The sequence below is a fragment of the Galeopterus variegatus genome, unplaced genomic scaffold (genome assembly GCF_000696425.1).
Source record: "Galeopterus variegatus unplaced genomic scaffold, G_variegatus-3.0.2 Scaffold4606, whole genome shotgun sequence".
In the NCBI taxonomy this organism is placed as follows: domain Eukaryota; kingdom Metazoa; phylum Chordata; class Mammalia; order Dermoptera; family Cynocephalidae; genus Galeopterus; species Galeopterus variegatus.
The window spans coordinates 71925-98912 of NW_007730717.1; the positions used below are offsets into that span (position 1 = coordinate 71925).

At 35.6% G+C, this 26988-nt stretch overlaps 1 protein-coding gene across 3 annotated transcripts; it reads left to right on the forward strand.

Annotated features, from left to right (window-relative positions):
• Positions 1 to 26149, forward strand: LOC103603443 (myeloid cell nuclear differentiation antigen-like). Of its 3 annotated transcripts, none has more exons than XM_008587958.1 (7): positions 1 to 272; positions 16420 to 16704; positions 17640 to 17785; positions 18335 to 18502; positions 19337 to 19759; positions 22794 to 22982; positions 25835 to 26149. In XM_008587958.1, exons 2-7 carry the CDS (start codon positions 16440 to 16442, stop codon positions 25967 to 25969), a joined length of 1326 nt encoding a protein of 441 aa, XP_008586180.1. In that variant the 5' UTR covers positions 1 to 272; positions 16420 to 16439; the 3' UTR covers positions 25970 to 26149. The 3 variants fall into 3 exon arrangements, with proteins under 3 accessions (XP_008586180.1, XP_008586182.1, XP_008586181.1); XM_008587959.1 differs by lacking the exon at positions 1 to 272 and adding an exon at positions 6046 to 6079; XM_008587960.1 differs by lacking the exon at positions 18335 to 18502.
• Positions 26150 to 26988: the final 839 nt, after the last annotated feature.

Here is a 26988-nt window from a genome sequence, read left to right on the forward strand (position 1 = left end):
TTGTTTTCTAACTCCTCTTTCCCTGGGACAATAGCACAGTGTTAATAGCCAGCACCAGACTAGTCAAGTTATTAAGTTACTCTAACCAGTGCGATTTGTCCTTGTTATCTTTGGAAATACTTCTTTTCTTTGCATTTTGGGAGATTATAACATCCTACAGTTCAGTTTCAGAGAGATTTACTGCTTTATTTTTTTACTCAAACAAAACAAGCATTGATTCCTGCATTTCGGAAGATCTCAAGATCTGGACTACTGTTGAAATTTCTAGCGAGGTGAGTCTCATTGTTTTTTGTAGAGAAGATTTGGCTACTTCCTTGAATTCCACAAGATCACAGGGGGAAAATCAGTACTGATTCTGCTGAGCGGGAAAGGGTGAGGTGGGTAGGGCTGGTATCAACTCTACTCAGAAAAGTAAAAACTGCAGATGCTTAATTCTAATCCTTAATTTACTTAGGAAAATAATAGACATCTTTTATGTCACCATAACTAATGACTGAAAAAAGGGAAATGCATTTTGACTATGGCAGATTTTAAAATCAATTCTTTAAGTATGTATTGGCATAAGTTGATAATTAGAAAAAGGCTTCGGTTTTCTTGGGTGGGGGGTGTACAGGAAATTTAAGGGCTGCGGTAGGGCTTGGATAAAAGATAAGGCAGTGGCATGGAAAAAAAAATCAAGAAATAATGTTAAGTAAAAAGCACATCTGGACATAAAACTGTATCATATCGTATTATATCAGTTTTATAAACCCACAGAATTAGTGGAAAATTCCTGTTTTACAAAAACAGTTATTCAAATACAAAGTGCCTTAATATTTCCATGTATATATTTAACTTTTACTTTAGCTCCATTCTACTCCAAGTGTTAGAATATTTCAGTCACTTTGGGACTTCCCTTTCCTTTCCTCAAGGTCAGAGCTAAGCTTTGGTGGTGAGGATTTGTAGGAAAGAGGTAGTTGAAGTCAATTAAATCCATACCTATTTTTATAAGTTTTAGTTATTCTGAAGAATGTGGTACATAAGCATTTCATGTGTTTTGGTGTTGTTTTTGTTTTGTTTTGGTGTAACTTTTTGTTTTGGTGTAAACTTTTAAATGTTGGTTCCAGAATTTCCTAAATGTTAGATGAAGCTTTTTATTTAAGCTTGTTAACTGTTTTGGTCATTTTTTCTACATATTTTCTGATGTTTTTCTTACTTTTTCATTAATTGATATATGCAAAAATCTCGAACTATAATTATGATTTTGTCAATTTTTTCTTATAGTTCAATTTCTTTTTTTTTTTTTTTTTTGACCGGTAAGGGAGGGGATCGCAACCCTCGGCATGGTGTTGTCTGCACCACGCTCAGCCAGTGAGCGCACCGGCCATCCCTATATAGGATCCAAACCCGCGGCCTTGGCACTCCCAGCACAGCACTCTCCCTAGTGAGCCACAGGGCTGGCCCTATAGTTCAATTTCTAATGTAAATATTATATATGTACATATAATAAAATAGAGAAGTATACTACATATTACTTTTTATAATAATAGGAAAGGATATAAAGTAATAAGAATATTTATTTATTACTATTAACTAAATAAATAATTAGAACTGTCACATTTTTCTGGAGCTTAAAACTTTTAGTATTAAATACCGAATAACGCCAGTTCTGATGATAGTCTTTGTCTTATATAAAGCTGCATTAATAGAGATACCTTGCTTTCTCTAAATTACTGTTTGCACGATCAAACTTTTTGTAACTATTTTTTTTTAAACTTCAAATGATCTTTTTTTATCAACAAATAAGTAGATGTTTTAAAAATTCAGTTTGAAAAACTGTCTTCTAATGGGTTTAGCACTTAAGGTATAATAGGTTAAATTGTACACTTTGACTAGTTTCTGCCATATTTATTTCAAGTTGCAACACTTATTCTATGCTTCCCTTTTCTTCTCTTTTATCAGTATTTTTAAAATTATAGCTTCATCTTCTTAAGTACAAGTTTACTGAATACTCATAGTCTTTTCTCACTTCTTTCCCCCAGCCAGGCGGATCTACTTCCTGTTTGATTTTTCTTTGCTCAGGGCTTTAGTTTTTACACATTGAAATATATAGTCAAGTTTCTTTTTTTTACTTTTTCTGCAGCATTTTTTTTTAACCTCATTTGTTTATTTTCCTGCTGAATATCTTTTCAAAAGAGTGCTTGGTAGGTGTCTTTGTGTTGTAAATCTTCTGATTGTTAGTTGTGTTCCTCAGTATCAGTGAATCATCTATAGGCCATCACATTTAAATGCTATTTTGTCTAGATGTAAAATTCTAGTTTCAATTTTTTTTTTTTTTTCGAGTTAGTTCGGCAGCACCTCTCTGAAACCCTTGGGATCACACACAAGTTGGAATTCAGAATTTCTGTGACTTAAGAAATGCTATTTATTGTACATACCATGTATAGAGTATTACATAGATGGCCCAGTAGGGTCTAGGTCATGACTCTCAGATCAATTGCACTAATATTTCTGCAGCAAGACATATGGACATTTATGCTAAAGTGGGATTTTAAAAAGATTATATGCGTATAATCTTTTGCCACCCCACATCAGATGATTTCTAATAAATTTTGCTACCCAACTTACACACACGTACAAATTTTTGTTTTACATTTTGGGGGTGTTTCGATAGTACAGATATAGTATTTACAATACTATAAAAATTAACACTATAACACTATAAAGACTATAATGTTAAAAAAATACTTCATGCATTTTTGGTTTTGGTTTCTTTTTTCTTTTAAATTTTTTTATTTTAAATAATTTTAAACTTATAGAAAAGTTAAAAGAGTAGAACAGAAAGAAATTCCATCAATCCTTCTTAGTTTACCCGTTGCTAACATCGCTAACATTTCACCACATCGGCTTCATCTTTCTCATTCTCTCCCTCTGTCTGTAGGTCTCCCTGTCTCTGAGCCTGTGTCTGTGCCTGTTTTTCTCTCTCTCCCTCTCATTCTCTCTCTCTTTCCCTCTATTCTTTTTCTCTCTCTCCTCTTATTATATATATATTTTAATCAATAGAAAATAAGTGACAAATACCGTGCCCTTTTACTCTTAAATACTTTAGCAGTGTATATTTCCTGAAAACAAGAGCATTCATTTGCATAGCCATGTTAAGATTATCAAAATCATACTAACACTTGAGATTTATTAAGGTATAATTGACAGTAAAAATCATATATATTCAAGGTGTATAACATGATTTTCAATACACTTGTACATTGTGAAATGATTACTGCAATCAAACTAATTAGCATATCCATTACCTCATATAGTTACCTTTGTGGGTGTGTATGTGTGTGTATACATGTGGTGAGAACACTTAAGGTCTATTCTCTCAGCAATATAATACATTATTATTAAGTACAGTCACTATGCTGTACATATTTATTTTATAACTGTGAATTTGAACCCTCTGATCAGTATCTACCCATTTCTACTACCCTGTGACCCCTGATAACCACGTTTTTACTCTCTGTTTCTATGAGTTCGAATTTTTTACATTCCACACATAATGATTTGATGTAGTGTTTATCTTTCTATGCCTTCCTTATTCCACTTAGCATAACGTCTTCTAGGTTTATCTATTTTGATGAATGTTGATGAAGGTAATGGTAGGATTTCCTTCTTTTTTTAAGACTGAATAATATTTCATTGTAGGTATATACCACATTTTATTTATTCATTCATCCGTCAGTGAACACTTAAGTTGTTTTCATATTTTGGCTATTGTGGAAAATAGAGATTCTATTGTAGAGAATAGAAGTCTTTGAGATTCTGATTTCAATTCCTTTGGGTATATACCCAGAGTGGGATTGCTGGATCATACGGTAGTACTATTTTTAATTTTTTGAGAACCTCCACACTGTCTTTTATAATGGCTGTACCAGTTTACATTCCACCTCAAAGTATAAAGTTTCCCCTTTTTAAAAATCCTCACCAGCATTTATTATCCTTTAAATTTTCGTTAATAGCCACCCTAACAAGTGTGAGATGATATCTCATTGTGTGGGTGTGTGTTTTAACCTTGTATCTTACTACTTTCTCTCCCTCAACCACTCTCCTGCAGCTGCACAGACCTCCTTGCTGTTTTTCAAATTGACCAGGCACACTAAAGACTTAGGGGATTTCCACTGGTTATTTTCCTCTTTCCCAAGATATCTATATGGCTTAAGCCTCACACTCTTCACTTCTTTTGCTCAAATGTTACCTCTTCAATGAAGCCAATATTGACCACTATTTGAAGTCACACCCTTACCCCATGACTCCCAATCTCTCTTATTCTACTTTATTTTTTTCTCAAAAATTAACCACTTCACTTTCTAAAAAAAAAATGCTTATTTATATTTTACTGCATGTCAATCTCACTTAGAATGCAAGTTTCACAAGGCCAGGAACCTTGAGTTTTGTTTCATAATGTAGCCTGGCACATAGTAGGCATTCAAATAACATGTGTTGAATGAATGAATCTGTGTATCCTCTCTTGAATCCCAGCGATGAAATGAGTTACTCTTTTCTCTGTATTATTTTAACTCCATGTATATACTACACTTTTAGTTTTTTTTATCTTGTATTATTACTACTTATGTCTTTCCCATTACTAAGCCATGATCTCCTTAGACATTTTCTTTATTTGCAAAAACTAATGCAGTGTCTGTTATGTAGCAAAAGGTCAAATCGTGCCAACTTAATAAATGTGCAAAGGTGCTGTATACACAGTTCTCTGACACCAAAACTCTAGTTCTGCATGTCGGTTTGAAAAGTCTCTCCTCAGCCCAGATCTAAACACCTGTGTACAAACACTCCACTAATTGAGATAATTTAAGAGATAATTAAAATAAATTAATTTAATTTATTTTTCACATATTTGCTTAATTAGTTTGCATTGACCTCTGTAAAAACACTGGCCTCTGATGATTATAGAGATAGTTTTTTGGCATGAACACCAAAACATCAAACAGGCACAACTAAGAAAAGCAATAACACAACTGGTTTTAATTACTCATGACAGGAAGCTGAATACATCTGACTCAGGCCTTCTACCTAATACATTACTGAAAACAGACCAGTTACAGGAAATGGTGGGGGAAAAAAAAAAGATGGGGCCAAAATGTGTTCATAATACAAAGAAGATCATCTTTCACATGGATGACCTTTTTTATTTTGTTTTATATTTTTGTGACAGTCCCAAATCTATAAAACTGCTGATCCCCTAAGACGTGGCATGCTTCTATGCTAGAATTTAGGAAAGGTGGCTCAGGTTCTCAGAAGAAGTAGGTGAAGATTTTAACTACTCATGAGTCACTGTATACACCTAGGGGTCCTCCAGATTTAATCTAGAATTTCAGCATGTTTGCAATTAATTTATCTGTGAAGTCAGGTGAGCACCTTCTACTTCTATTCAATACTCACAGGATTAACTTTATAACCTAGTTAATTTCTTCCAAATTGTTGCTTAGTAAGAAATAGGTGAGAATTAGGAGTTGCTTTGTTATAATCTACTCACAATGTTAGCATATCTCTCTTATCAGGTACACACACTCAAACTACATGCTTGGGGTGGGCCATATCCTTGGGTTGGCGCCTGTTAGAGAGAGAGTGATTTCCTAACTAGGCAGGATTTAACCTCAAGACCTAATCTTCCTACTACAGTCTCCTCCTCCCAGATGAGCATCTCACTGCCTTCCCGTTTCTGTGTATTTTCTGGTTTTTTCCACTTGCATTATTTGCTCATTATTTTGACCAGTCTTGCACATGCCAGTGCTCATGGAACTTCAGAAGTCCTTAGTTTTTCCTGCCGCTTTGCTCTGATTCCTTTTTGGTGCCTCCAGAAATCAAACCCGCTCCTGAGTTTTTCTACGTGTTATTTATTTATTCACTCATTCGTTCATTTTTAAATTGACAGATAAGGGCCGGCCCAGTGGCGCACTGGAGAGTGCACCACTTGGGAGCGTGGCGGCACTCCCGTCGAGGATTCGGATCCCATGTGGAGACCAGTTCCCGCTCACTGGCTGAGCGCGGTGCGGGGGCAACACCGAGGGTTGCGATCCCGTTACCGGTCAGTAAAAAAGACAAAAAGGAAGAAAAAATAAATAAATAAATAAATAAATAAATTGACAGATAAAATTGTATATATATTTTTGTGCACAACATGATGTTTTGAAGTATACGTACATTCAAAATGTACTAAATCTCATACATTTTAAATGTAACTAACAAATGCATTACCTCAAATAGTTAATTATTTTTGCAGTAAAGACACTTATCTAATATCTTTATATTTTTCAAGAATAAAATACATCATCATTAACTATAGTCACCACGCTGTACAATAGATCTCTTGAGCTTGTTTCTTCTAACAGTAATTATATATCCATTGACCATCCACCCACTAACCACTGCCAACTCTGGTAACTACAATTCTGCCCTCTATTTTTATGAGATCTACTTTTTTTTTTAGCTTGTTCTCTTTCTAATAGTTTGAAGTGTAAAGTTGGGTTATTTATTTGAGATCTTTAGTCCTCATGTAGGTGTTTGTAGCTATAAACTTCCCTGTCAGAACTGCTTTTGCTGCATCAGTTAAGTTTCAGTATGTCGTATTTCCATTTTCATTTTTCTCAAGATATTTTTGTTTTCTTTTTGATTTCTTCTTTGACCCATTGTTTGTACAGAACCATGTTCTTTAATTTCTACATATTAGTAATTTTCCAGTTTTGCTCCTGTTATTAAATTCTAGTCTGTACCATTGTGGTCGAAATGATTCTTTATGTAATCTTAATCTTGTTAAATTTGTTAATGCTTGTTTTGTGTCTAACATATGATCTATCCTGGAAAATATTCCATATTCACTTGGGCAGAATGTGTATTCCCCTGCAGTTGCATGGAATGCTCTGTGTATATTTGGTAGGCCTATTTAGTCTAAAGTGAAATTCAAGTCCACCGCTTTCTTATTGATTTTTGTCTGGATGGTCTATTCATTTTTGAAAGTGGGGTACTGAATTCTTCTACTATTATTATAGTGATATCTACTTCTCCCTTCAGATCTATTAATATTTGCTTAATACATTTAAATGCTTTAATATTGGGTGTATATGTTTATAATTGGTATAACTTTGTGATGTACTGACCCCTTTTTCATTATATAATGACTTTTGTTTTCTCATTTTATAGTTTTTGTCTTAAAATATATTTGTCTGATACAAGCTTCTAGATCATTCTTTTGATTTCCATTTGCAAAGAATATTCTTTTCATTTCTTTACTTTTAGTCTACGTGTGTCCTAAAAGCTAAAGTAATCTCTTGTAGGTAACATATATTTGTATCTTGATTTTTTGAAATCCATTTATCCACTGTATGTGTTTTGATTTGAGAATTATTCCATTTATATTTGAGGATATTATTGATAAGTAAGGAATTTCTATTGCCATTTTATTAACTGTTTTCTTGTTATTTTGTAGATCCTTTGTTTCTTTCTTGCTATCATTCTTTGTGATTAGATAATTTTTTGTAGTGGTATGCTTTTATTCTTTTCTCATTATCTTTTGTGTATCTACTATAGGTTTTGTTTTCTAGTTGCCAAGGGCTTACATAAAACATCTTAATAGTTATAACAGTTTATTTTAAGCTGATAACAGCTAAACTTTGATCCCATTAAAAAAAACTCTCTTTTTACTTCTCCCTACTTTTTATGCTTTTGATGTCACAATTTACATCTTTTTATATTGTGTATTCATTTACAAGTTATTGTAGATATTGCTATTCTTAACTTTTTTGTCTTTTAACCTTCATACCAAAATTATAAGTTATTTAAACATTGCCATTATAGTATTAGAGTATTCTGAGTTTGACTATGCACTTACTAGAATATTTTATAGTTTCGTATGCTTTCATATTACTAATCAGTGTCCTTTCATTTTTCTTTTGTTTTGTTTTTAATGTTGTTTTATTTATTAAAACATAATTGATTGTACATATCTGTGGGATATTGCATTGAGTATCCATACCTGTGTGGAATATGTTATGCTCAAATTGGGATAATTAGTGTATTCAACATTATATGATGTAATCATTTTTTGTGGCCCTTCCCCTCCCTCTTTCTCACCTCTGGTGGTCTCAGTTCTGTTTTAAAAGTTCAACAAATTATTAAGATTGTTGTCTTTCTTTTTTTATTTGTTGTTTTATTTTTTTGGTTTTTTTAGCTCCCATTTATGAGTGAGAACATGTGGTATTTTCTTTCTGTGCCTGGCTTATTTCAATTAACGTAATTTTCTCTAAGTTCATCCATCTTGCTGCAAATGTCAGAATTTTATTCTTTTTTATGGCAGAGTAGTATTCCATTGTGTGTATATAATAAATATACACACACCACATTTTCCTTATCCAGTCATCCCTCATTGGACATTTATGTTGGTTCCAACTCTGGGCTATTGTAAATAGAGCTGCAATAAACATGGAAGTGCAGGTATCACTTAAATATAATCATTTCTATTCCATTGTGTATATACCCAGCAGTGGAATTGCTGGATCATACGGTAGTTCTATCTGTAGTAATTTGAGGAAACTCTATACTGTTTTCTATAATGACTGCTCTAATTCACAGTCCCCACCAACAGTGTAGAAGGATTCTCCTTTCTCTGCATCCTCACCAACATTTGTTGTTCTCTGTCTTTTTGATAATGGCTAGTCTAACCAAGGTGTGATGATATCTCAGTGTGGTTTTGATTTACATTTCCCTGATGAGGAGTAATGTTGAGCATTATTTCACGTGTCTGTTGGCCATTTATACATTTTCCTTTGAGAAATTCCTATTTAGATCCTTTGTCCATTTTTTAATAGGTAATTTGCTTTTGATGAGGAGTAATGTTGAGCATTATTTCACGTGTCTGTTGGCCATTTATACATTTTCCTTTCAGAAATTCCTATTTAGATTCTTTGTCCATTTTTTAATAGGTAATTTGCTTTTTCACTGTTAAGTAGTTTGAGTTCCTTGTATATTCTGCACATTAATCCTTTGTTAGATGTATAGTTTGGAAATATTTTCTCCCATTGGTGGGTTGTCTTTTTGCTCTGTTGTTTCTTTGTGTGTGCAGAAACTTTTTAGTTTGATGTAATCCTGTTTGTCTATTTTTTTGTTTTGTTGCCTGTGCTTTGGGGATTTTATTCATAAAGTCTTTTTATGAGAAGCATGGGCCCAGTTTTCTGAGGACCATTTATTGAAGAGGCAGTCTTTTCCCCAATGTATATTCTTGTTGCCTTTGTCAAAGATCAATTGGCTATAAGTATGTGCATTGATTTCTGGGTTCTATGTCCTGTTCCATTGGGTTGATTGTCTATTTTTATGACAGTGCCATGTTGTTTTGGTTACTATAGCTTTGTATTATAATTTGAAGTCAGATAGTGTTATGCCTCTGGCTTTATTTATTTATTTATTCATCTTTTGCTCAGGATTGCTTTGACTATTCATGGTCTTTTTTTTGTTCCATATGAATGTTTGGATTGTTTTTCCTATGTCTGTGAAGAAAGCCATCAGTATTTTGGTGGGAAATGCATTAAATCTGCAGATCACTTTGGGTAGTATGGACATTTTCACAATGTTAATTCTTCCAATCCAGAAGCATGGAACATCTTTGCATGTTTTTGCATCCTCTTTAATTTCTTTCAACAGTGATTCGTGGTTTTCTTGTAGAGATCTTTCACCTCATTGGTTAAATTTATTCCTAGGCATTTTATTTTTGGGGTAGCTACTGTATATGGGTTTGCTTTCTTGATTTCTTTTTTGCCTAGTTCATTATTGGACTATAAAAACATGACTGATGTTTGCATATTGATTTTGTAACCTGCAACTTTACTGAAATCATTTATCAGCTCTAAGAGGTTTTTTTTGTAGAGTCTTTGGGTTTTTCTACATAAGGTTATGTCATCTGCAAACAGGGACAGTTTGACTTGGTCTTTTCCAATCTGATTTCCCTTTATTTCTTTCTCTCACCTGATTTCTCTGGATAGTACTACCAATACTATGTCAAGTATGAGTGATGAGAGTGGGCATCCTTGTCTCATTCCTGTTCTTAAAGGAAAAGCTTTTAGCTTTTTCCCCATTCAGGATGATATTGGTGGTAGATTTTTTGTATTTGGCTTCAGTTGTATTGAGATAATTTCCTTGTATACCTAATTTGATGAGAGTCTTTTTAATGATGGGATGTTGAATTTTGTTAAATGCTTTTTCTGCATCTATTGAGATAATTATATGGTTTCTGTCCTTGATTTTGTTGATGGGGTGTATCACACTGATTGACTTGCATATGTTGAATCACCCTTGCATCCCTGGGATGAATACCACTTGATAATGGTGTGAAATTTTTTTGATGTGTTCTGTTTGCTAATATTTTGTTGAGTGTTTTTGCATCCATGTTCAACAAGGATATTGGCCTCTAATTTTATTTTTTAGTTTTATCTTTGTCTGATTTTGATATCAGGGTGATGCTGGTCTCATAGAATGAGTTGGGGAGAATTATCTTTGTTTCAATTTTTTGGAATAGTTCGAAAAGAATTGGTATTATTTCCTCTTTTGAGGTTTGATAGAATTCAGCAGTGAAGCCATCTGGTATTTGACTTTTCTTTGTTAGGAGACTGCTATTTACTGTTTCAATTTCATTGTTTTTATTGGCCTATTCAGGTTTTCTATTTCATCTTGGTTAAGTCTTGGTATTTTGTATGTGCCCAGAAATTTATCCATTTCCTCCAGGTTTTTTGTTGATGTATAGTTGTTCATAATAGTCTCTAATGATTTTTGTAATTCTGTGGTATTGGTTGTAACGTCTCCTTTTTCATTTCTGATTTTTGTCATTTGGGTCTTCTCTCTTCTTTTTTTAGTTAACATGGCTAATCATTTGTCCATTTTGTTTATCTTCACAAAAATCCAACTTTTTGTTTCATTTTTTGGGTCTCTGTTTCATTTAGTTTTTCCCTGATCTTAATTATTTCTTTCTGTCTAATAATTTTAGTATTGGATTGTTCTTTTTTTATAGTTCTTTGAAGTATAGCATTAGGTTGTTTTTTTGAAATATTTCTGTTTTTTTTTATTGGATTGTTCTTTTTTTATAGTTCTTTGAAGTATAGCATTAGGTTGTTTTTTTGAAATATTCCTGTTTTTTTTTTTTATATATAAGCATTTATTGCAATAAATTTCCTTCCTAGTACAGCTTTTACAGTATCCCAAAGGTTTTGGTATGAAGTGCCTTTATTTTCATTAGTTTCAAGAAGTTTTTGACTTCCTGTTTAATTTTTTTCTTGGACCCATAAGTCATTTGGAGCATGTTGTTTAATTTAGCTGTATTTTTATAGTTTCCAGAATTTGACTTTTCATTGATTTCTATTTTTAATCCTTTGTGGTCTTAAAATGTACTTGAAATAATTTTAACTTTTAAATTTTGTTGAACTTGATTTGTGACCTAACATCTGGTCCATCCTGGAGAATGTTTCATGTGCTGATGAGAAGACTGTATATTCTGTAGTTGCTGGATGATATGTATGTATGTAAGTTCTGTAGATATCTAGCAGGTCCAGTTGGTCGGAAGTGTGGTCTAAATCCTGTGTTTTTCTGTTGATTTGTTGGTTAGATGATCTGGCCTATGCTGAAAATGGAGTGTTTCAGTCCCCAGCTCATATTATATTGGGGTCTGTCTCTTTCTTTATGTCTAATAGTGATTGCTTTATGCATCTGGGTGCTCCAGTGTTGGATTTATATGTATTTATGATTGTTAGTCTTGTTGCTGGGTAGATCCCTTTATCATTTGTTTTACCCTGAAGTACTCCCTTTAGCATTTCTTGTAAGGTAGGTCTGGTCATGATAAACTCCTTCAGCTTTTGTTTGTCTTGGAAAGTCTTTATTTCTCCTTCATTTCTGAAGAGCAGCTTTGCCAGGTATTCACTATTGTCAGTTTTATTTTTTTCTATTAGAATTTTGAATATATCATCTCATTCTCTCCTACCCTGAAAAGTTTTTGCTGAGAAATTTTCTATTGCCTTATGGAGGTTCCCTTGTATTAGAATAACCTCTTCTCTCTTGCTGCATTCAAAACTCTTTCTTTATCTTTTATATTTGACAGTTTGCTTATGTGTCTTGGTGAAACTGTCTTTGGCTTGACATGATGGGAGATTTTGAGCTCTGTATACCTGGATGACCATTTCTCCCCTACCCCAACCTAGATTTGGAATATTTTCACCTTTTTGTAAAAAAATAAACTTCTTCTCTTTTGTCTCCATTTTCTCCTTTTTTGAAATCTATAATCCAAAAACATTATGTTTCTCAGTGCTTCCTATAAATCCCTTTGACTTTTCTCATTTCTTTACATACTTTTTTTTCATTTTTTCTTTTCACACTGTTTATTTTCAAATGATCTGTCTTTGAGCTCATGGATTATTTTTTCTGTTTCATTGATTCTGATGTGCAAGCTCTATATTAACATTTTTAATTTCATTTATTGTATTCTGCAGTTCCAGAATTTCTGCTTGGTTCTTTTAAAGATTTATATCTCTTTATTGAACTCATTTTTTTCACTTCAATTGATTTTCTAATCTTGTTCAGTTGCATATCTGTACTATCTGCTACCTCTCTGAGTTTTCTTAAAACAATTATTTTGCATTATTTGTCAGACAATTCACAGATCTCTTACTTTGGGGTTAGTTACTAGAAAATTATTATGTTCCTTTGGTGGTGTAAAGTTTTCTTTGTTTCTTATGTTTCCTAATGCCTTGCATTGATGTCTGCACATTTAATGGGTAGTCACCTCTTCTAGATTTGATTACCTGGTCTCAGGGGGGAAAGATCTGTACCTGTGGGTGGGTATGAGGCTGCCCACTGGGTAGCATGTGATGATTCTGGCTCTAGATATGGTGCAGCAGCATAGTTTCCATGCAACGTTGTCAAATTTGGTCATCATCAGCCAAGATTGCAAGAGTTCTCAGTGATCAAGTCTGTGGATGTTCACAGCAGTGGCAAGTTCTGCTGGGGTCTTTAGGGGCAAAGCTTACTAGGGACCTTATGATCTCTTTTTCTCCCATCGGGGAAGTTGTGGCCAACGTGATTCTTCTAGGTACCATATATGACTCATAGGCATACACACAGTGACAGAGGTACTAGCATCTGTTCTGTGGTACCTATGGAGTAACCACAGAGCCAGGATCTGAAGTGTAGGCCCACATGGAGGGAGTGTGGCTATAAGGCTCAAGGAAATAGTATCATCAGTGCCTAGGTCACAGGTGCCCAACTGCAGCATTAGTAATAGTGTACAAGACATGGGTACTTGTGGAACAGGTTAGAGCAGAGACCAAGAGTGCAAGCATATGCAGAGCTATAGCATCTCCATGGTTTGGGGCACAGGGACTCACAGAGCAGCTGTAGAGCACGGGCATGTTCAGAGTAACTTCTGCTCTGTGGTCTAGGGTGTGGCAGAGCTATAGCATCTCCATGGTTTGGGGCACAGGGACTCACAGAGCAGCTGTAGAGCACGGACATGTTCAGAGTAACTTCTGCTCTGTGGTCTAGGGTGTGCATGCACCTGCTGCAGCACTAGCTCTGGTGTCAGTGGTGTGCAGGCACTTGCAGAGTGGCTACAGAGCCAATTTCTGGAGCACAGGCATGCATGGAGTGATAGCAGCTCATGGTTTGGGGCAAGGTCTGGCTTGCAGTTATGGTGGCTCTGTGTCTGAGGCAAGGGCATGCTCAGAGCAGCCATGGAGCCTGGATCTCAAGCATAGTAGTGTGCTAAGCAGTCACAGTTTCCACGTCCAAAGCATAGCAGCGCTGGTCCTGAGGCAGCACAACAGTGTCTTCTTCTTGGGAGTGGGCTGTGGTGGGTGGTGCAGGATTTTCTGCCTCTCCAGTGTTCACAACAGCGATGGCTGTTGGTTACGTCAGTGGCAAAAGCTGCCAGCATCCTCTGCTGAGCAAGCCACTGGTGTCTGTGCTGATGAACACTAAAGGGTACTCTACTGTGAAAGCTGTGAAGAATCTGAGGCTGTTCTGCGGGACCTTGAGGTCTTCAGTGGCAAAGGCTGCCAGGGTCTTCTGCAAAGAAGGCCACTGGGGCCTCGAGTGGCAACCCCCACCTGGCTGATACTAACAGGCCTCACCCTTCTTCTTTCTTCCTAGACATCTCCAGATGTCTCAAGTAAACTGCTCTCCCCAATAATCCTTTCTGTGAGGTTGTTCCTCATTTTTTGCTTCACTGTATAACTACAGGTTCTTAATTGGAGTCTTCAGCCCTCCCAGGGCTACTTTTGTTTATGGATGACTGTCTAATTGTTTTTTTGTCAGGGGATTATGGTTTATATCTCCTACTTTTCCATCTTTTGATTCGATGCACTTTTGCTGTTAAGAATCTGATTCCTGAAACGTTGTAGGTGATCCACTATTTATAACTGAAAGCTTTCAGATTTTTCTCATTTTAGGATATTTTTCAGTTTCTCTACATTATGTCTTGGTGCGGGTTTGTCTTTCACTTTCCTACGTGGCACTTTATCAGCCTGATAAATCTGAGGACATTCATATTACTTTAACTCTAAGAAGTTTATCCTGTTGTTTCTTCAAATATTTTCTCCTTTTTATTTTATCTTTCTCTCCTTTTGCAACTAATAATTCATAGACATTGACACTTTAGCTTGCATTCTGACATCTGTTATATTTTGCTTTAAATATTTTATTTCTTTCTTTTATTCAAATAGTTCAATGTTTGCTTGTACATATTTGTGTGGTTCAGTATGTTGTTTCAATACATGCGTATACTGCACAATGATTCCCTTAGGGTGGACAGCATAGTTTTGTACCCATTAGACCACCGCGTTTCTTCCTCTTCCTTCCCTCCTCCCATTCAATGGCCTCTGGTAACCATTATTTTACTCTCTACTTCTATGAGAACCACTTTTTTCTAAGATGTAATATGATATCATGCATATCACATGATTGATATCACACTGTATTTTTCTTTTTGTGCCTGACTTACTTCACTTAACATAATGGTTTCCAGTTCCATCCACGTTGCTGCAAATGATAGGATATCACTTTTTTTTAATAGTTGAGTAGTATTCCGTTGTGTATAAATACCACAGTTTTTTTACCCATGTATCTATTGATGGACATTTAGTTTGATTCTGTCTCTTGGCTATTGTGAATGAACATGGGAGTGAAGGTGTCTTCTCTTTCTTAATACCATTCTAATTCCTTGTGGGAAAGTTTTCAGACCTTAAAAATCAGTAATTTATATTCTAGTTACATCCGCTAAACTATAGAGCCAAACTATTATGTGTGGAGTCAGGCCTAAGCTATCAACATTCATATTCTTCTTCTTGAGTCAATGTATAAAGGGAAGATATAGGGGGGAAATGATGAAACTATCATTTTCAAAAATAGTGATTCTTATATGCTATATTACATTCAGAGTTTAGGACATGATAAGTAAATGTACCCAATGTAAAGAATTTCTTATGCTTGGTTTCAGATTGAGCATATCAACATAATTGTATGATTTGGTAGAATCTTAATTTAAGTTTGATTAATTTCGTGAAGACCATGTATTCTCTAGATTTATCTTTCAAGAAGAAAGGTAGGAAGAATATTCAATGCAGAGAGCCTGAAAAAAACAAGATTCTGGAGCTTATTTATGAGAAATAGAAAATAAGAAGTAAAACAGAGACAGATTATTGAAGGCCTTCCATATCAGGCTAAGAAGTGAGAAATTATTCTGAAAGAAAATGGGTCATTTTCTATTCAAGCAGGATAGAAAGGTGGATTATAAAGAGATAACTAGCTCTATAAACAACTGATTAGAGAAATTAAGTCAGGAAAGAGGAAAATAAAGCAAGTATGGAAAGATCCCAGTTAATAAATGCTGCAGTTCTACATTAGAGAATAGACAGAAGTCCAGCAAAGAGACTGCAATATAGACACAGAAAACCCAAAGGATATGGTCTAACAACAAGCAGCCCATTGTGTCCATAGGCCACAAAAGTCAGTGGGTGTGGGACAAGTCAGGAGCCAATGTGCAGAATCCAGGGACAGGTTCCAGCCCCCTAAAGGAAGGGAAGAGGAACTGGTGACTTTGATACTACACAACTCATATTCCAAGCACTGCAACAATTGCCTATTTCCCGACATCCTTCCTCTACAGCTACTCCCGATCCAACTCAATGATCACCATTAATAGAAAAGAATTTTTTAGACCTTCCTAATGAAGTAATTTTTAGCCAGTATTCCAAATGGCATACATGGTAATTAATGTCCCTCTTTGTTACACACACCCAAGGATAACACTTTCCCATGGGTCACTCACCCATCTACACGTATATTCAGTCTTTTATGTTGTCTGTATAAATGTGCAACATGCATGTCACTTTTCTTTTGTAGACCCACTGTTACTTGGAGAGATGATGAATGAATACAAGAAAATTGTTCTACTTAAAGGATTAGAGGTCATCAATGATTATCATTTTACCACAATTAAGTCCTTACTGGCCCATGATTTAAAACTGACTAGAAAAATGCAAGATGAATATGACAGAATTAAGATTGCTGACTTGATGGAAGAAAATTTCCGCAGTGATGCCGGTGTGGAAAAACTAATAGAATTGTTAAAAGATATACCAGCACTTAAAGGCCTTGTTAAAAAGCTTCGGGCAGAGAAGTTAAAAGGTAATAGGGAAGCACCCTCATTCCCACCATCTTCGCACCCTCCCTAACTTTTAATAGAACTTTGATTTGGTCATAACAGATACATCACTTTTCCAATTTATGACTCAGTAGCCGTGACATTGTAGGTACTTCAAATGAAAACATGTTGACGACCAAGGACATTCCCTTTCCAGTGGACTAATATGTTTTAGACGGTGTATTTGAGGCATGGATTAAAAAAAAAAAAAAGAAAAGAAAAGATAAAAGGAGTGGATGAAAGACAGGCTTCTGATGGAGTAGAAAGGTTAGAAAATGACAAATCAAAATTATAAAAATTGTGGCTTATATTTTAAATCTATCCATTAGCTAATTGTTTCACCTGCTCTATTTAGACTATTTAGACCATCACCATTAGCCTCTCTAGTAACAAAGATGAGGCAATACTTTAATGAAAACCTACCTTTCACAGATAAGAAGAAACTTCTCTCGTAAAATTACTGAGTTAAATAAAAAGATTTTAAAAAGACAAAGTCTAAAATTATCATATTCTCATCTTACAAATCTATATCCTATATCCTTCCACTGGTTTCTGTAATTTGAACAGATTATCTGGAGAACATGACCAAGCAATCAGCATCCAAAAAACAAACAAAAAAAATCTTAGATTTTTAAAAGAAAAAAAAATAGGAGAACAGGATTAAGAAAGGGTTTGACTGAGAAACATGAAATTCAGAGGACAGAAAGGATGTGTTTGCTGCACGGGGGAAAAGTAAGGAAAGCACCAAGGAGCATGAGACAGTGCCTGTGCCTGTGTTGTGACTGTTGGTCACCTTGTGGCCAGGCTGGGCTAATGCAGTAGAGGCAGACACAGGCATGAGAGGAAATAGTTCTGAAAGTAGTTACGTTGTTCTAGACCGTTTTCCATGAGTTTATGTTCTCCTTCTTTTCTGCATCAGTTTCAAAGAAATTTAAATCTACCCCAGCAAAAGGAACAACCCTACCAAAAAAGAAAAAACAGGAAGAAGTGGGTCCTGACACACCTGCACCCACCACAAGCAAAGCTCTCATATTTGAAGGAGCAGAGGGGACTCAGGTTGCTCAGGTAAGCTGAGGATGAGAAGCAGGCTTGAAGTCCCGCAGAAGAAACCCTGCTATGGCTCTCCCACTCAATCTCTCCATCAGGCCATTAATTCTTCATCAGTTTCCTATCAAATTTTAGATTTACCATATTGCATAATAATTATTCATCTTCTTTGTGCAAGGCAATGAGCTAAGCACTTTAACAAACCTAATGTAATAATATGTGATAAATGTATCTTTATCTCCACTGGAAAGGTGTGTTAACTTGAGAATCAGATAGGAAAATGCTTTGCCCTTATTTACGTAAATCTAGTGTTTCGAATTCCAAGTCAGTCACATTCCACAACACAGGTAATTAGAGGAATGATGGGTACAACTTTATCCTCCCCCTTTTTTTTAAATGAAAGTATCTTTGTCCCACCTCTTACAACTTGCCGGGGAATGGGCAGCACTCCCTCAAGTTCCAAGAAAAACATTTTTAGTTATAATAAGCATACTACCCAGTAATGAAAATGTGTTCTACTTCATTTGATAATGAAAACCATTAACAAAAAAATTAAACTGCTTTCAGAAAAGAAAAAACATAGCCACAGAAAAGACTGGAACCAAAAAGAAAAAGGTGCCCGAGGAGCCGATTCAGCCTCCCTGTCCTGCGGGAGCCAGCACGTCCTCACCCATGGGCCATGCCCCACCTGCCCAGATCTCATCACCAGCTCCATCCAGCACCTACTCAGCTGTGGTACACTCGTCCTGTTCCCTTTCTCCTTCATTTCCTTACACCCAAAATATAGGGATCAGACCTCGAAATTCTGATCTCATGTCATAATTAAAAATAATGCTAATACTTAATTAGTTAATCAAATGTACACATTGAGAATTCATTACATTTTAAACTTTTGCCTCCATGGGGATACTTGATAAACCTGACACTATCTGACTGCAGGAAATTTTCTGTCCTGTGTTGTTCTGGGGCAGGGACAGAGAGCTGTCAAGTCAGGACAGTGCAGGTGGGAGCAGTGGTGGGTGGGAGCAGTGGTGGGCTCACTGTCTGCTGCTCCCATTCTTTTCATACCTCTCCCCTTTGCTCTTTGATCTGTTAAAGTTTCTTTGACACACACTGTGCTGCTTTCTTCTTCAGGATTTTCACACACTTGGAAAATCTTAAATGGCTAAATACATTCATCTTTTGGATACCAGTATTGACATTTAGTCCTCAGGGAATTGTCCCTGAGACCCAATTCAGCCTAGATAAAATGCTTTCATCATGCAGTGCTCTGTGCTGCTCATGCAGAGGATCATATTTTGCTTCAGAAAGACTATTCTGTTTTAATGAGGGCATTCTAACTTCCATGCCTGTTGTCAGCTGCCTTGTACTTCCTCTAGCTAAAGTATGGCAATTCATAAATTAGACTTTCCTTTCTACCCAGGAATCCCTCTCTAGCCTAACCCCAGCTCTAAATATCACTGAGAGTCATTGGGCCCAGTGTTGTGACTGAGGTTTCTCTCATGGCATAGTGTCTTTGCATTCCCTGTTCAGACTTCTAAGTTTTTTGTATGTGTCTGTCCAACACAGAATAAGAACACCCAGGCCCAACATCAGGTGGCTGCCAGAAGAAGCATCCTCCAAAAGGACCCAATGATAGTGATGGTACTGAAAGCAACAGAACCATTTGAATATGAGTCCCCAGAAGAGGGCAAAAACACAATGTTTCATGCTACAGTGGCTACTGAGAGTCAGTTTTTCCGAGTAAAGGTTTTCAATGCCAGCTTGAAAGAGAAATTCACAAAAGATAAGGTCATTATCATATCTGATTACTTTAAATGCAAAGGAATCCTGGAGATAAACAAAGCATCGTTTGTGTATGAAGCTGGTCTTGGTCAGAAGATTATGATCCCTAGAAGCATTATCAAAAGAGCAAGTGAAACTCCCAAGATCGATCATCTTTCCAAGCAAGTATCAGGAACAATAGTGTACGGGCTGTTTTCGTTACAAAAGGTAATCCCTTCAAATTGTTTTTTAAGTTTTCTTCACGGAAACCTGCAATTGTCTTAATTTGCCAAGCTCTGCTGACTGATTAAATTTGGGGACCCAGGACTCTGTCTTGACTAGAGATAGGTGGTAAAGTTTTCCCACACAGTAGGAAAGAAGATTAGGTGACTCATTAACATTCTGCTTTTCAAGATATCCTTATGCAATTTCTTTGAAAAAAATTCACTGAGAAATCTTTTCATTTTACCAGTTATGATTATTTATTCTCAGCCACAACAAGGGAGGACACTGTAGGGTATAGATCAGTATGCTTATGCTAATGATCTTATTTCACTGCAACTGTATAAACCATTTTGTTTTTGTTTTGAAGGATAAAATTTTGCCTTAACAAGGTTGAATTCTGGTTGTGACATGTATTCAGAGTAATAAATAAACTGGCTGATATTTTCCTGAATGACAGTATGTTCAGTAGGTAGACAAATGATCTAACCATTTAAGGCAGATCATAAGATTTTTAAGTTTATCTTATTTGTTTAATCAATTAATCATGAAAAGCTTATTGAACAGCTGAGAATTATCGTATGGCATAATATATTTGGAAGACAAGGTAATCTAATCCCCTCATTTACCAAAAACAAACAAAAAATCTGAAACATCTGGTAGCTCTGAAGATGCTCTGCTGGCTATAATAAAGTGCGTGAGAAACAAACCTGCAGATTTTGCTGAAAGTCTTTATAAATCTATGAAGGGCTCCAGAGTGATGGTTTCTTGAGCAGAGATTGACATGCTAGACACCCGGGCAAACTTTAAGAGGCTCTAAGAAAAGTGCGTGAGAAACAAACCTGCAGATTTTGCTGAAAGTCTTTATAAATCTATGAAGGGCTTGGGCACAGATGATAACACCCTCATCAGAGTGATGGTTTCTTGAGCAGAGATTGACATGCTAGACACCCGGGCAAACTTTAAGAGGCTCTAAGGGAAGTCTCTGTACTCTTTCATCAAGGGCAACACATCCGGAGACTACAGGAAGGTGCTGCTCGTTCTCTGAGGAGGAGAAGACTACAATAAAATTCCAGAAGGACAGGAGGATTCTCAATATTTTGAATTTGTTTTTAACTTCATTTTCCCCCATTCTATTAGCATTATCTCAGAATGCTTATTTCCAATTTAAATGTCTATAGTCGCCTCCTAGAATATAGACAGTCTGTGTTATTATTCTTCTATAATTAGTCATTAAGATGCTTTAAAGCTGTACTTGCATTTCAAAGCTTATGAAACCTAAATGGAGATTTAAAATTAGAAATAAAAATATGCTCCATATTTTTAACAGATTATTTCCTCATTTGTATTTCACAGAAATTGAATATATTACATTAATTCATATTTTCTTTTAAGTGAAAACCTTTTTAAATGCAAGACTGGAAGACTGTTCCAAAATCACTTTATTCCCTAATCCTACTTTTAGAGTGGCTAGTAATTTCTTCATTTGAAATTGTGAGCATCCAGTTAGAAAGAATAGCCATCCAATTTTCTATTTTACATAGTCATAGATTGAAAGCATCCACAAATCTCTGTTTTTTAGGTTTTGTCTCTAGAATTAGTTGATCTTTATTAAGTTTGGCATGGGAGACTTCATCACATCTATGCTGAGATCACTTTCTCCTGGTTGAAGTATACCAAAATTATCAATTTATCTGAACAAACTAAATTCTAAGTCTGGTTACATAGATCATATTCATCTGGTTACCAAACATAAATGCTGAGCATTCCACAATATTATGGTTAATGTCTTAATCCAGCTTGAAAGTAAATGGTAAAAAAAAAAAAAAAATTAAGCTTTGGGGCCAGCCCCGTGGCTTACTCGGGAGAGTGTGGTGCTGGGAGTGCTGAGGCTGATGGTTTGGATCCTATACAGGGATGGTCGGTGCGCTCAGTGGCTGAGCGTGGTGCAGACCACACCGTGCCAAGGGTTGCAATACCGTTACTGGTCCAAAAAAAAAAAAAAAAAAATTAAGCTTTGAACTAGGTATTCTGGTAATGGTGTAATGCTCTGAGTTTAGATTGGCTTCAAGAAAACTTTTTTATGCTAAAAATAATTTTTAAAATCTTTTTTGGTTTTGTTGATTTGCAGTAATTTATTTTTGCACTGTGCCTTTCAACTTTATAATCATTCTGAAAGTGTACTTGGATTTAATTAAAAGGTTCAATTTGTATACAACATGGAAAAATAATTTTAATAAAAAATGGTATCTTTCAAATGAAAAAAAAGATAAATGTTTTACTGATTTATCAATGCCCAAATTTAAGGCAGATTAGGCTAATTCATTCAATCAAAAAATAATTTACAAATTATTATAAACTCAGCTTGTATGATTGCCTTGTTTATAATCTTATAAGCCTCTCTTCTAGAATAGCTCCCTAGTTTTATCTACATTACTTTTTTACACGTTTTTTTTAGGAGGTGATGCTCACAAGCACAATTATGGAATTGATCAGTAATAGCTTAAGTGAGGAAGACACTACAGAGTATGAAGTGGAGACTTAGGTCAATTGGGATAAAATATCAGAGAAGAGTGAGTAAATGGAGAAGAATTTTTTAAAAAATCAGTGAGTTACTAGAACCTTACTTGTTCTATAGATTCCCTATAATATACTGAATGAATGAATAGTAGTAGCACATGTTCATTTTTTTCTGCATAAGGAGAGGAGCCAAAGAAGTCCACAGAAAATGTTTAATCTCTTTGATTTCAGGTGCATTAACAAAAATCAAAATGCCCTTGATGAGGAAGCAGTAGAATATAGGAAGAAAACTCATTGTTCTAGAATCGCCAGGCAGAGAACACCTAGAGCAAAAAAGGCAGACATTATACAGCAAACTATTAAAAGCAAGGTTCTCTGAGAAAACCTAGTCAAACCTACATGTACATCTGTGTCTATAATTAATTTGTTATCTTGTATTTACTCTGTCACAAGGGTCTTTCTCAAACATATATGGGAGTTACTATGTTTTCAGAAACTGGATGCTAATCTTATCTTGTAGAAAAAAGTGAACAAGAAGAACACAATCTATGAAATACAGGATGATACGGGAATCATGGATGTCGTGGGGAATGGAAAATGGCATAATATCAAGTGTGAGGAAGGAGATAAACTTCGACTCTTCTGCTTTCAACTGCGAACAGTTGACCACAAGCTGAAACTGATGTGTGGAACCCACAGTCTGATCAAGGTAGGAACTGGGAAAAGGAGCATTAGTTTACCAAAGAGACAAATGATTTTACTTGGGCCGTGGGAACACCAGATTCCTGGTGTGTTACACACGCAGTAGAGCAGGGGGGAACTGAATTTGAACAATGCCCTTGTCCTCATTCTTAAGTGAAGATTTTTTTTTTTTAATATTAAGGAAATTGCATTCATTTTGGCTTCAAAAGGATATGACACTTGTGCTAAATAATAAAATATTTGAAGAAATTAGAAGGGTAGGGAAGTAATTTCGCAGTTATCAAGAGCAAGGGCATTGAGTAAGACAGATTTGATGTGAATCCTGGCTTCAGCACTCACTGGTTGGCTGATATTGGGGAAACAGTTTAAATGGTCCTTTAAAATAATGAAAGACTGTACTTCATTAGGCTGGTTTAAAGGTTAAGGGAGACAATGTATATGCACACTACTTATCTCACTGTCCAGCACATCATGAGAAATTCATCTACCGTAGGTACTATTTTTTTTTACCAAGGTGAAGATATTGGAAAGAGATCTAGGCAATGGGAATACCATAAAGTGTAAAACAGCACTATGAATTCTGCACAGCTGAAACTCAGTAGATGTAAAAGACTATGGGAAGTTGAGACCAAAGGATAACAAAGGGCCAGAGAGTGTAACTTTTTGCCAGAAATAAAGACTAGAAGGCTGGCTGGGGCTCAATGGGGAGAGTGCGGGGCTGATAACACCAAGGCCACAGGTTCGGATCCCTATATAGGGATGGCCGGTTAGCTCACTTGGGAGAGCGTGATGCTGACAGCACCAAGTCAAGGGTTAAGATCCCCTTACTGGTCATGTTTAAAAAAATAAAAGAAAAAAGAAATAAAGACTGGGAAATTTTATTGTGAAAATAGGTAAAAGCTGAAAGATTTTATATAGAAGAATGACTTATCATTTGACATTTTAGCAAAAAATATTCTGGTAACTATTGTGAAAGGATACCTTAAAGAGACACTAGGGTTGAAGACGAAGGTATCAACTAGAAACGGTGATGTGCTGGTCTGCTCATACCCCAAATATTATTGTTAAATATTTAAGAATTTTATGAGATGTTTGTTAAACTGTTGGCAGTTTGAAATTAACCACAGTGGAAGTATTTATTCCACCAAAATCTGCAAAAACCACAAATCAGGACTTTTTAAAAAACTGTGCAACTAGTTTACCAGAACAACATAGAAGGCTATTTCAGAATTCTGTTCTAAAGAAGGGAAAAGACAAATAGGGCTTGGATTAATAAAGGAAAAAAACATTTTATTGAAGGTTGATTCTTATGAGTTTATGACTAATTAAGTGATGATAGTGAGAAAGAGAAAAGGTTCAAGGAATGTTCAAAGATGATTCAGAATATTATTCAGGCAACTAGATAAATGGTGCTACTATTCACTAACATTGAAAAAGGAGAACATGGGAATATTACCAGGAAATGTAAATGTGTTCTGTTTTGGACAGGATTAACTTGAACTGCCTATAAGATGTCTAAGAAATATCTGTCCATCAATCTTGAAATACACAGATCTGGATATACAGACCTGAAACAAAAAAGTAATTTTGTACTAGAGATGTATTTGTAAGTTTAGAGATATATGTTACTGTTATGAGTCTGGATGATATTGACTAAAATAAACAATAATGTAATAACATTACATTTTTGTTAATAGAAAACTCTTATTGAGTACTCACTATGTGCTGAGAACTGAGACAATTATGGAGCTATAATAATTATCCCCATTTCATATGCATAGATACTGATGCTCAGAAACTGTAATTAATAAGCACTAATTGAAACAACCAGTAAGGAGTGGAAATGATATTCCAGCCCAGGCTGTTTAGCTGCAGATCATTAGGCAAGAAGAATGAGACGTTCACACAGTAAAGGGGGAGCCATGAGAGAGACAGATATTTAGAAAAGGCAGAGGTAAAGGATACTACAAATGAGAACGAAAAAAAGTGTGAATCAAGAGTTCAAAGGTAAAATGGAAAAGATGTATAATAAACATCAAAAATAAATTTAACAAAGAAGAGGGTAAATGTAGCTCATGCCAGGAACAAAGGAGCAAGGACGTCCCAGGGTCTTGGAATAACTGCATATTGGAGTGAAAAGTGGCATCCTTTTGTGGGAAGCCAATCCTGGCCCCCAGGAGAAAGATGTGGTTGACTCTACATGAGATCAACCACCTGCCTGATACCCAAAAAACACACAACAAGCACAGAGGCCCATGATGGGAGTCTCGATGCCACTAGTCAGAGCTAAATTTAAATACAAATGAGAAAATGAAAATATTAATGTAATCAGGCACACAGACATACACATGCACATAAATTGTTCCACAGCTCAGAGGCCCTAATTGTATCATCTCTGTATTCTAATCTAAGCAACAACCCTTCCACCATGAAAAATTATTACCTATTATATCCTCCTCCCAATATTCTACTCTGAATGTGTTCCACCGAATAAAATTAGGACCTGATAATAATTAGGACCTGCCCTGAATGTGTTCCACTGGATAAAAACACCATTCCCTCTCTCCTGTGATTCTCTCTTACTCTCTTTGAGGAACTCTGCTCTGTTAAAATGTACCCATAATGGGCATGAAAGAATATCTCTATTCAGTCTCGAAACAATGCCCAGGGAGGGAAACTCAGAAGGTGGTAATTCATTAAAAGAGGTAAGTGAAAGAAAAAGAATGACCTTTGAGAGGGGAGAAGAAGAAGAATGCAGCCAATGGGAAGGACAAGCAGTGTGGGTGAAGACAGAATTATAAACAGAGCTTCAACTCATTTCCTGGGATCTCATTATGTCTTTCTTATCTCTCCTTCAAGGTCGTCAAAACCAGGAAAAGCAAGAAAGAACCAATCAATTTGAACTTAAATCTGGAAGTCGATATAAAGAACATTCCTCCTAATCAATTAGGTGGTATTAAGAGTGATTTTGTAAAAATTGAAACATTTATGTAAATAATAGATTCAGTAGATATATTCTAGCATATGAGGAGATTTTATATCTGAGTTGAAGATTAGCATGCTTTCTTTTCTAAAAATTTCTAATTAAACTCTTCTGTGTTTTCTAAGAACACTGCATTTTGCATCTATAACACCCATAATGTAAAAAAATAAAATTTCCTTTTTTAAAAGACATTGTTTCTCAAAAGTGCCACATATGCTCTCTCTAATTCAGTTGTAAGTTGCTTGAGACTGGATGCTTTGTGCACTGAGAGGCAAATGGGGTGGGGTACACAGAGCCTCATCAACATTGGGGTCTACATTGTGATTTCCAAAGGATAAGACCCCAATAAAGACCATGCCTGAGTTTATACAGTTCATGCTTAAATGAACAAGTCTGTGCCCTGGAAAGGGTTCAGTTGTTCCAGAGTAAAGAATTCCTTCAGGCAGTTATATCCCCCAGAAGGGGAACATTGGGTGATTGCTTTCTCTAGAGGGTGCACTACTGATGATTTGCACAAAGTTACCAATAGGTACAAGAAGCTTCCCTATCCCTAGTTGGTATGGAATATCTAGTCCCATTCGTTTGATTTGGAGCTGCATCTCATTATCAGTACTACAACTATATTTTTATGTTCTCTATTTTAAATGTGTAATTCCATACCAAAATTACACAAGTAGGTATATACATACAGTAAAAAGTAATGAAGAGTGAATTAAATCTACTCTAAATGACGGCAAGTATCATCTAAAGAAATTAAATAACTAAAATTAATATTTAATATATAACTAGAGTCGTCTGTTTGCAGAGTAGCATATTTGCCATAAGTAACAGTGTAACTCAATAAAATAACATGAGGTGACAATTTTCAGGCTTTTAACACTAGACAGCACATGATAAAATCCCTAATAGTTGGTAAGCTTGACAATTTCCCGAGAGATCTCTGCCTGGAGGATTTACTGACTGCAGGCCAGTGAGCTCTTTTCAAAGCAGAGTGTGGCAATCTCACTGGAATGAGGGGGTAAAGATCAGT